The sequence below is a fragment of the Nansenia antarctica genome (genome assembly GCF_963989245.1).
Source record: "Nansenia antarctica genome assembly, chromosome: 2".
NCBI lineage: Eukaryota > Metazoa > Chordata > Actinopteri > Argentiniformes > Microstomatidae > Nansenia > Nansenia antarctica.
The window spans coordinates 32216803-32227963 of NC_137675.1; the positions used below are offsets into that span (position 1 = coordinate 32216803).

Genomic DNA, 11161 nt, shown 5'->3' on the forward strand with positions numbered 1-11161 from the left:
CCTAAAGTGAAGAGCTCAGGTGACGCACTCGCCAGGCCTGACAGCATCACCACTGTCCTTTCTAGCATGGTCAACTAGTGACCACCAGACAGACATGTAGATGACATTGTCGTTACTGAAATCTCCCTGAAGGGGGGGTGGGAGGGGTTATCATCCATAAACCGCTGCTGTTATTAACCATCAAATAAGAATGTTCAAATCTTTATGCTACCTTATTTTATGGGGAGTTGTACACATACACTTAGGATGATGGCTAGTTACGTTTTTTTTAAATAAAAGACAATATAATTTCTATATAAATAACTGGGTACCAAATGAACCGGTCAAAGGAGAGATCTTTAGGACAGATTTTGGGCAGGACTGATAGATGGATAAGAAAGCTGGTCAGTTTTGTGCCATACAGGTGAATGCTAAACAGCATGCCGAGAGGAAACGATATCTCAACAAGGTTTGAGCTCCATTAGTCCACTGTGAGGAAAATTATTTACAAAGGGAGAGCATTTAACATGACAGCAACTCAGCCTAGAAGTGGACACCCTTCCAAAATATCTCCCAAGAACCACAAGAAAAAGAATAAATCAGGTAAAAACCAACCCAAACATAACATCTAGAGATTTGCAGACCTCGCTTACTGCATCTCAGGTAACTTGCTTCAACAATAAGAACAGCGAATCAAAATGGCATTCACAGAAGGGTCTAAATCTACCAAAGCATGGCTCAGGGAAAGAATGTTTGTGTTTTGGATTGGCCAAGTCAAAGTTTTGACCTAAGTCCAATTGAGATGCTGTGGCAGGACACTGAAGGGGGCAGTTCATGCCAGACACCCCTCAAACCTCACTCAACTGGCTGAGTTCTGTAGTGGGCAAAAATATCTCAAAGCAGATGTCAGAGACTGATGAGTGGCTATATGAAACATTTCCTCCAGGTTATCGCTGCTAATGGAGGTGCCACAAGCTATGGACTGAAGAGCTTCACATACTTTTTGCACGCATGAATAGTTTTAACTTTTGTTGAATAATGAATGAAAATCTTTTTTGCGTGTCCTTTATTTGGAATGTCTTTATTATGAATTGGGGTTCAGGTAATGAAGTTATTAAATCTTTTGAATATTTTATACAAAAACAATTCCCTGTAGGGTTCACATACTTTCAAATCAGCACTGTATAGACCATGAGGTTTATGACTGCTCTATGAGCTTGCACTCCCACACTTCTGGTGTTGCTGTGTCATGTAAGAATGAAGGAATTTTGTACATGCTGCCCAGGAGGGGAATAAGAGGAAACTTTTTGTACTGGTTTTATGGAATAAATAAATGTGATCTTTTTTTAAGTGAACAACTCCAACAGGAGTGACGCTTTCTCTTCTTCTGCAAACAATCTTTATTAAACTTGGGAATTTAAACATTTTCAAAACATTAAAATGCATCTGCAAGGGCTTTGTACAAGAGGAGGCATTCGTGTTGAAAAAGACAACATCAAACATCTAAAATAAACATGTAAAAAAAGACGGTAAAGGTAAACAGACAGAGAGGCATGTACATAACGTGTACAGACATCAACATGGTCAGTTTCAGTTAAGACAAAAACAGTCAGGGAAACAACAATCAAGATATGAGACAGACAGCATCCCTTTCATTCTAAACATACTGATCGAAACATAATCATTCATCCATTTCAACTATGAGACAGTTATTATTTTTTTACTTTACTGCTGGTAAAAATATGTTGCTGTACAGGCATATGACGACATCGCAACCACCGGAACCTACCAACCCATCTTAGTGCTCTGATAGGCTGGTGGGATGGATGGTTGTGATGGGGGTTGCCTCTCCTGCACCGTCAATGGGCTCTAGCGTGGAGAGGTATACGACTTGGAGGTCAGTAGTTTGTCAACCATGAGGCGGGCGTATCTCATGCGGCTGGCCAGCTCCTTGCAGCAGCCGAACTCCTCGATCAGGCTCATCTTGTAGGTACAGAAGGCCCTCTTCTCGTCGATGTACGTCACCGCTCCCATCAGAGGGCAGAGGATCAGCTTGGTGTGGTCCTGGAGAGGGAGAGAGAGGGTTAACAACAACACATACGCAGTACAGAGAGGTACTACTTAAGTGGTCAAATTGTCTTCAAAACAGATCACTAGAAAAACAAAGATCGCTACATAGCCCTTGGAACACTCGCTGTAAGAATTCCTCAAAGAAAAAAATTACGGAAAGACAAAAACGGTTTCGTACCTGGAAGAAGTTGATCTGCACCGTGCCGTTGGTGAGGTGGAGGACGATGGCACTCTTGGTCCTGAACCAGTGGCAGAGGTAGGGCAGGCGGGCCAGCTCGTCTCCCTCCCGGGGCCTCACGTTGGCACCCGCCTTCAGCAGGTGCTCGCTCATGTAGTTACGGAAATACTTGAGCAACGTGATCTGCAAGGGAGAGAAAGAGAGGGAAGGGGAGAGAAAGACGGCAGGCGAGGGAGAGAAAGAGGGGGAAAGGGAAAATGTAAAAATAAGAAAGAAAATGTAAAAATATATATATAATCTTGCGAGCCAAGATGTAGTGTTTGTGACCGTTAGCCAATGAAATTGTGCTACCTCCATGCTAGGCTAGTCTGGTCAAAACAAAGACCTTGCGGGCCTACCTTCTTGGAGAGCGTCGGGGGGTAGGAGCGCACGCTGAGGTACGACTCGGCCGCCGTCTTGTCGATGTACTGCAGGCTGTCCCCGTCCAGGTACATGATGAGGCGTGTGTAGTCGTTGAACAGCACGCCCACGCTGTTGTCGCACAGCTGGTAACCTAACACGCACACACACACGTCGTAAGACATCAAGCGTTCACGCCATATGGCCACACGGGTTGGGTAAGATGAAAGTTGCACACATGCCGTGCGTGTTCTTACCCAGGCCGTACTTGTCAGAGTAGTCCACCCACTTGCTGATCCAGAAGATGGGGATGCAGGCTGGGTCCTCAGCCTCCCCTGGACACACACACACACACACGAGTCAGTACAGAGACCATGTGGAACTACCGCCATTGGAAAAGTCAGGTGTGGGAAGAAGTATGCCGAACAGTACAATTATAGACCTATCGCTAAGCCACGCCCCCTTTGAAAACTCAGACAAACAAACGCTTCACTGACAGTGACAGTGACCGACCGTGACTGAATGACATTCAATGACTTACAATGGCGGGAGTTGGCACATTTCTGATGTACCACAGCAAGTAAGACATATTTTTTAAAGATGACAAGAATATTTAGTCTAGAAGCTTTTCACCATCAGATATTAGCGAGTTGTTTGTATGAGTTTTCTGCCTGTAGTGACTTTTGCTGTCGTATGATTGGGCAATTTCTATTTTGGGGTGTGGCTTAGCGATAGGTCAATACAACAACTCACTCAAAAGCTAGAACAGAGCATGTATGGACTGGAGCTGAATATTTACCTGGGATTAGCCTTGTTGCAGTACCAGCAAACTAAGCAAGTGGTGTGTGTGTGTGTGTGTGTGTGTGTTCTTACCCATGCGTATGAGGGCTCTCTCTGAGGGCTTGGACGCATTGACACTGTCCAGCTGTTGCAGCAGGTCAGTCAGGTTGCAGACCGTGGGCTCGGGGATCTCTCTGCAGGAGACACGCGTACGTCAGAACACGCACACCTAACAGAGCCTCAGAACACACTGTTAACGGTAACTCGGCACACACGATAGCGAAAACACCTCAGAATGAACGCACACGGCATGATACCCGTGTCTCGTCCGCCTGTCGAGTCTCACCTGTGTAGGGGCTCGTCCTTTGACTCCAGCTTATCTGTCCCACCTGGAGAGAGGAGAGAGAAACGCCCATCAGAACCTTGAACACACTGGTTAATAATATCTAACGTGTGGAGGTCAGCGAGCATTAGATTCCACAAACGTAGCATTACGGCATGTCCGTCTCCTTTGTTGCTAGGGTTGCAAAAATTCCCGTAAATGTGGGAAACTTTCCGATCATTTCCAACTGTTTCCGTATTGAAACCAAGTTGGAAACATTGGAAATGACCAGAGAGTTTTCTCAAACGTAGGGGAATTTCACAACCCTATTTGTTGCCATGGGCTACAGTGGTGTATGACGCGTTCTAACTTCCATAAGACAGGCATTGTGCCACGGCTGTACCTTTGTAGGACGGGGGGGGGGGGGACTCACGAGAAGCTAGAAGAGTATAGGAAACGCTAATAGTTAGTCAGGGGTGCAAACTGCCGATGGTCCAAAAAGGTGACACTTTTTTTTTGCCCGTAGATGGTTAGCTCTAGCATTAACAGTGGTCTAACAATGATGCGCGTGTAAGTAGCGATGGCCCTGACCTTAACACCCAAATAATTAATGTAAGCAACCTGTTCTCAAAATAATTATGCGGGTTCCTGCAGGTTTCAACAAGTTACATTTAACATATAAGACCACTTTTAATAGATTTTAAGACCTATTGAGCAAGTATTGGTATTAGAATCACATTCGTTGATTCTTTTCATTAGCAATGCTGGGTGATCTGTTCTGTTGCATATGTGTGGTGGCCTGGGAAAACCCGTCGGATGTCGCTGGCGTTCGTTTGTGGCAAAGAGCAAAAATAGATGGAAATCGCGATTTTGGCGATTTTGATATTATGTGGTATTCTCGTACTTTGAACTCCATACTACATTATGGTGAATAAACATTTTAAGAAAACAAAAGAGAAAGTACTTATTTTTGTGTTTTTGTGGTGGGTAGTTTGCTAGTGAAACAACGTCATGTTGAACGTGTCTCATTCTCAGTTAAGCAACGCACGCACACATGAGCGAAAGGAGAGACGATACTTCCACCTGTGTTATTGCCAGTTTACTGATGCTCACAATAAGCATAAAGTAATAACATCTTAACTAGAAGACACACAAATGGATCTGTCCCTCGCATACCGACGAGGCGAGCAGACTAACACCGCATCACAAGCAGACAAACGAGACCGGCCGATCTGCATAGGCTCCTCCCCTGACCCGGAGGAGAAAGGGGTAGTAATGACCTTTCACTTTTTTTGACATGATACATTAAAATGCTCATAACTTTTTAAAATAAAGGGCTATCTCAGTCATTCAACCAGTTATGAATAGCTGAGAACTTCTAATTTATGGAAATATTAAAAAATGAAAATGTCAAAATGCCACCATGTGAAGGGTTTTCCCAGGCCACCACACATAGAACAATGATAATGTAAGTTAGCCTACTCTATCAATTTCTTGATTTATTTCCATTGCTTCTCAACACATTACTAGATATAATAACATACATAACAGAATAAACTCACACACTTACTTACACTCACTTACACTGCATAGCCTACATACTGAGATATGGCACACACACACCTCCCACAGGAGGTTCACACACACACACACACACACACACACACACACACTATATTTACTAAACCACACACACCGTTGCTACCACCGCAAGTTTGAAGAAATTCTAACTTCACATGCCTACAGTCGAATCGCCTCCTACGGCGATTATCGTATCGTGGCCTCTTGTCTTATCATTTCACGTGGCAAAATATCTGGGTTTTGGGCGCAGCTTAACCAATGTCAAAAGAGCAATAAGTGTGCGATAAGTTTTGTTTTATATGTTGTCTCTCATCCGCACGCGTCGTATTCCCACGCAGTGGGTCTGGCGACAATAATACATTTTCCGGACTGACTTTTTAAATAAAAATAAAATCGATTCTACGCAAGTCTAAAGCACACAGAAGCCATTAAAAAGGTTTATTTTGAAAGTCTCGCCCTGTGTCTGATCCTGATGTTATAGAAGCAGCGTAGCAGCAGGGTAGAAGCGAGGTAAAGGGGGAAGCGAGACAGTCTCGGGCAGCGTTCGTAAAAATCGCTCTGCGCACTGGGCTCAACGTCATAAAGGGACCAAGTAATTTGATTGGACAAGAGGCATTCCATGACTGCTGATCAGATTTCCAGAGCGAATTTACGAACGCAGCCTAGGGCAAACCACTCACCGACTCGTTTTTTTCATAACACGAAACTTGAAGTTGTAAAGTACCCAGTCGATATAATAAACAACAGTTTAACGATCACTAAATACTTATAATGATCATCTAATTATGTGTAGTTATGTGTTTCTAGCATGTCGATGTTCTATCAGGTAAATTCGCTAGAACTAACCTCCATACCCTGGTTCAGAAGAAATCAGTCCTTCGTCACTTACATCGTCGTCCTCAATGAAACTTTTAGGTGGATTGGTTACCCTAGCCTACAGATGGTCTTTGTGACATTTCACAATCACAAACATATATGTACAGAAACTCACTAAAGTATAAAACACCGCTAAAATACTGCTTCTCTTCAAATCACTCCATGACACTTTGAGGTCAGTGCATTTGTTTTTTTGGTGAACTACCGTAATAACCCTAAATGGCTAGAGAGTGCAACTTCTGTGCTTTCAGAAACTGTTGGATTTTTTCCGATTGCACATATAATTCAAGAATTACGATAGTTTGAACGAACCCTGTAAAATCCTGTTGAGAAGTTATCGCAACATAGAAATAACTTCTGTTATTTTATTTTATTACTTCTTATGTTTCTACTACCATTTTAAGACCTTTTATTTCAACTGCAGCAGAGTTTAGCAGACAGGAAGATGTTAGCTTGGGCATCATGTGACTTGGATGAGATGAGATGTAGACCCCCCCCCCCCCCAAATATTTTTTTTGCAGATATGCATGATTCACGTAGGTCACCTATTTTGAGGTAAAAACTGCGAATTTCACCTAAAGGTGACAAGTTTGCACCACTGGTTAGTGTTATACGTAGCGTTTAGCCACGCTCGTACCTTGGTTGTTGAGGGCGGTGAGCGGTTTGCGCTGGTCCAGGGAGGAGGGGGCCATGGAGAAGCGCGGGGGCACCGTGAGGCAGGTGGTGGGCAGCCGCAGGGGGATGTAGCCCGTCGTGAAGAACTCGTCGTTCTGCAGCTCTGCGATGGTGGGCCGCTGGCTGGGCTCGGCGTGGAGCATCCTCTTGATCAGGTTGGTCGCCATAGGGTTGATGTGCTAGAAAGAAAGAAAGAGGAGTGATATGATTAGAATTGTGTGATGAGCACAAATATGCATCTGGTTGTATTCAGACAGTCCTGCAGGGTTCCCACACCTTCTGAAACATCACATTCAAGCACCTTTCAAGGACTTTCAAGAAGAATTCCCTGAAATTCAAGGACCCAACACAGCATAGTTTGAGACAGAACTAGATGAGAATTTATATAATAGGAACTATCCGCTCACAGACAACAATTAAAAAGAGAGGCATGAATGTGTGAACACTAGATGGTCTCTTGCCTTCTCTACCACAGCACAGCAAAACCATATATTGTGAAATATGTGTTAAGTTAAGCAACAGAGACTTATTTACTAGTTGACGAGCTAAGTACATTTTTATATTTATTTATATTCAGAGAGAAAGAGAGACGGGAATTCAAGCACTTTCAATGACCCATGTCTATTTTCAAAAACCTTTAAGACCTTGATTTGTTTCTCAAATTCACAAAGTTTCAAGGATTTCAAGGACCCGTGGGAAACCTGACAAATATATGCATCTGGTTGTAATTCAGACAGTCCTGGTTATGGTTTGTAGGCGTGTGCCATGTTTGACAATAGGGAATGGTGCGTGTGTGTGTGCGTTAGCTGACAGGATAGGGTCTGAGTGCCTACCCAGGGGACAGTGTAGTTGTTCTTCTTGATGCGGTTGTAGGTCTCCTTCAGGCAGGAAGTCTCAAACGGGGGTTTTCCTACGAGCAAGGTGTAGCTGGGAGAGGAGAGAGGGAAGGGAACTCATGAACATGAGCGCGTTGTGAGTCTTTCATTCACTGCAAAACTCGCTGCGTCAGACTACTTCGTGCCTAAATGCTGTAACCGTGAACATTCTGTACATTCCGTACATTCACCGCGTGAATTTGAGGTGTGTGTTTGTGTGTGCATTATGATCCAAGTCCTCCACTCACAGGATGCAGCCCAGAGACCAGACGTCGACCTCGTAGCTGTGGCCTTTCTTACACAGCACCTCCGGGGCGATGTAGTTGGGTGTACCACACAGGGTCTTCTTTCGCTCCCCGTCATACTCTATCTTAGCGGCCAGGCCAAAGTCACCTGGGGCAGGGGGGGAGAGGACAACACGGGTGAGGGGCTGCTGATGTTTGCTTTGTGGCCCTCGTCTAGCATGAACGGTTTGTGTGGCTGTGCCGTACCTATTTTGACATCCATGTCGTCGTTGAGGAAGATGTTGCCGAGTTTTAAATCCCGGTGGATGACGCGGTTGTTGTGGAGATATTGGCAGCCCTTGAGCAGCTGCATCATGTAGTAGCGAGCCTCCGGTTCAGTCACTGCCTTCCGCCGCTTGTGCAACTCCAGAAGAGACTAGTAGAGGAACACAGAAGGCAGACAGGTTAACTCAGAAGAGACTAGTAGAGGAACACAGAAGGTAGACGGGTTAACTCAGAAGAGACTAGTAGAGGAACACAGAAGGTAGACGGGTTAACTCAGAAGAGACTAGTAGAGGAACACAGAAGGCAGACAGGTTAACTCAGAAGAGACTAGAAGAGGAACACAGAAGGCAGACAGGTTAACTCAGAAGAGACTAGAAGAGGAACACAGAAGGTAGACAGGTTAACTCAGAAGAGACTAGAAGAGGAACACAGAAGGCAGACAGGTTAACTCAGAAGAGACTAGAAGAGGAACACAGAAGGTAGACAGGTTAACTCAGAAGAGACTAGAAGAGGAACACAGAAGGTAGACAGGTTAACTCAGAAGAGACTAGTAGAGGAACACAGAAGGCAGACGGGTTAACTCAGAAGAGACTAGAAGAGGAACACACAAGGCAGACGGGTTAACTCCAAACAAACACCTGTAAACACGTCTGTCCAATTTAGCACCCAAATGACAACGTTATGCTGCGACAGCCATTTTAAATGACTAATAATCGATTCAAATAATTAAACGAATGATGTGGAGAGCCAGCCGTGTCGACTGTGCTGCTAGATTGTTTCCTAGCTAAGCTAACAGCCATGGTAGCTAGCTGGGTAGCGTTCTTTTCATGTGACACAGCAAAACCATATATTGTGAAATATGTGTTAAGTTAAGCAACACAGAGACTTATTTACTAGTTGACGAGCTAAGTACATTTTTATATTTATTTATATTCAGAGAGAGAGAGAGAGAGACGGGAATTCAAGCACTTTCAATGACCCATGTCTATTTTCAAAAAAAGACCTTGATTTGTTTCTCAAATTCACAAAGTTTCAAGGATTTCAAGGACCCGTGGGAAACCTGACAAATATATGTCAGCCATGGTAGCTAGCTGGGTAGCATTCTTTTCATGTGAGCTTTCATGTGACACAGCAAAACCATATATACCATATATAGCGCACGATCGCAGTGAATAAGAACAAAATAATGACAACTTTTAAAAGTTTACCTCAGCTTAATCTGGCTAGCTAACTAGCTTACCATCCACATTCGAGCAATAAAGACCATTCATTCATTCATAAGTTGGCTCATAGGAAGCTGCTAGACAGCAGCAAGTTGAGTCAATAATTTTAATTAATAATAATAATAATAATAAAGTTGAGTCAACATGTCTCCTTCTCACTCACCCGTCGTCTGCAAATCTCCAGCACAACAAAAACGAAGTCGTCGTCCTCGAAAAAGCCCTTAAATCCCACGACGTGCGGGCTATCTAGACTTTTGTGAATGGAGATTTCGGAGCTCATCTTCTCCCTCTGGTTAGGCTTGAGGATCATCGCCTTGGGGACGACTTTACCGGCGAAGACCTCTTTAGTGTCCATGTCTGTGATCTCGTAGCATTTAGCGAAGCCTCCTTTCCCAAGGAATCTTCCCCTCGTGTATCGTTTCAAAGTCCGAGGATCCACAAGGATATCTGGGATCTCTTTGAGAGGTGCAGATTTGGGGTCGGCGTGTGTCGACGGAGCAACCGGTTTTGCGATTGCTGCACTCATCTTGATCAAAAAAGGTGTTCTTCAGCGCACGATCGCAGTGAATAAGAACAAAATAATGACAACACTTTTAAAAGTTTACCTCAGCTTAATCTGGCTAGCTAACTAGCTTACCATCCACATTCGCGCAAACCACTGAATTCTAATCAAAACTAACTATCTACAGGTGCTGAATTAACGTCGGTGATAAAATAAGATCGTGCATATATGTATTGCATACGGCCAAGGTCGATTTGATTTAAAAAAATATATATATAGATTACCAAATGTACCAAAAATACGCCTTGACAACTTGTTTTCCCCGCTGTTACTCGCCTGTCTTTTGACAACAGTGACTCCTACAAGTTTAAATGCTGCACCGTTCGTTAGAAGCGTCCGTGATTGGTCTCCGGTTGTCACGAGCGTCTGTGATTGGTGTTCCCGATTTGAATTCCAAGCCACCACAGCAAAGCATCACGGGAAGGATTTGACTGAAAAGACCCAATCCCTGATCGCGAAAATAATATCCGCAGCGCCGATTGCTTCAAGAACCATAATTAACACCCCTTTATTACACTGACCAATCACCAACGACTACAGGGCAGCAGTATTTTAAATGTCCCCCCTGACAAAACGTTGCCAGAAAAAATATATTTTCATAACAAGGCGAACACCAGATAGCAGGCAACAAGCCTATACTGACTTCTTACTAATGCAACAGTGATGTAAATTTTATTTGATGAAAATTTATTATTTTCTTATTTATTAATTTATTATTTTCTCAAAATTTTATTTTATTGAAATGAATTGAGAGAGAGGATGAAGTCTGGGCCTCAGCCTGTCCTTCAATCTGACAGCAGCTTTAATCGAACCTCCCCACACACTCACACACACACACACACACACACACACACACACACACACACACACACACACACACACACTCTCTCTCTCTCACACACACACACGTGTGGGAAGAAATGTTGCGACTGCAGGAGTTACGTTCCACAAACCATGGTGAGCTGCATGCACGTGAACGTGACCAAAACAAACAACACACCCACAGATGGAAATCTTCAGGATTAGAGTCCAGCCCCGTGGTACTGTACACACACATGATTTTCCCACCACGTGTTTTGGAGTGTGTGTGTGTGTTGTGTATGGCAGTGTGTGGGTCTGTGTGTGTGTTTGT

At 43.9% G+C, this 11161-nt stretch overlaps 1 protein-coding gene across 1 annotated transcript; it reads right to left on the reverse strand.

Moving 5' to 3' along the window:
- Positions 1-1848: 1848 nt before the first annotated feature.
- plk1 (polo-like kinase 1) lies at positions 1849-9993 on the reverse strand (the record flags this gene model as incomplete). Its single annotated transcript, XM_080522993.1, has 11 exons — positions 1849-2043; positions 2228-2410; positions 2626-2780; positions 2884-2961; positions 3500-3600; positions 3753-3795; positions 6823-7039; positions 7694-7787; positions 7984-8128; positions 8227-8395; positions 9631-9993. 11 exons carry the CDS (start codon positions 9991-9993, stop codon positions 1849-1851), a joined length of 1743 nt encoding a protein of 580 aa, XP_080379119.1.
- Positions 9994-11161: the final 1168 nt, after the last annotated feature.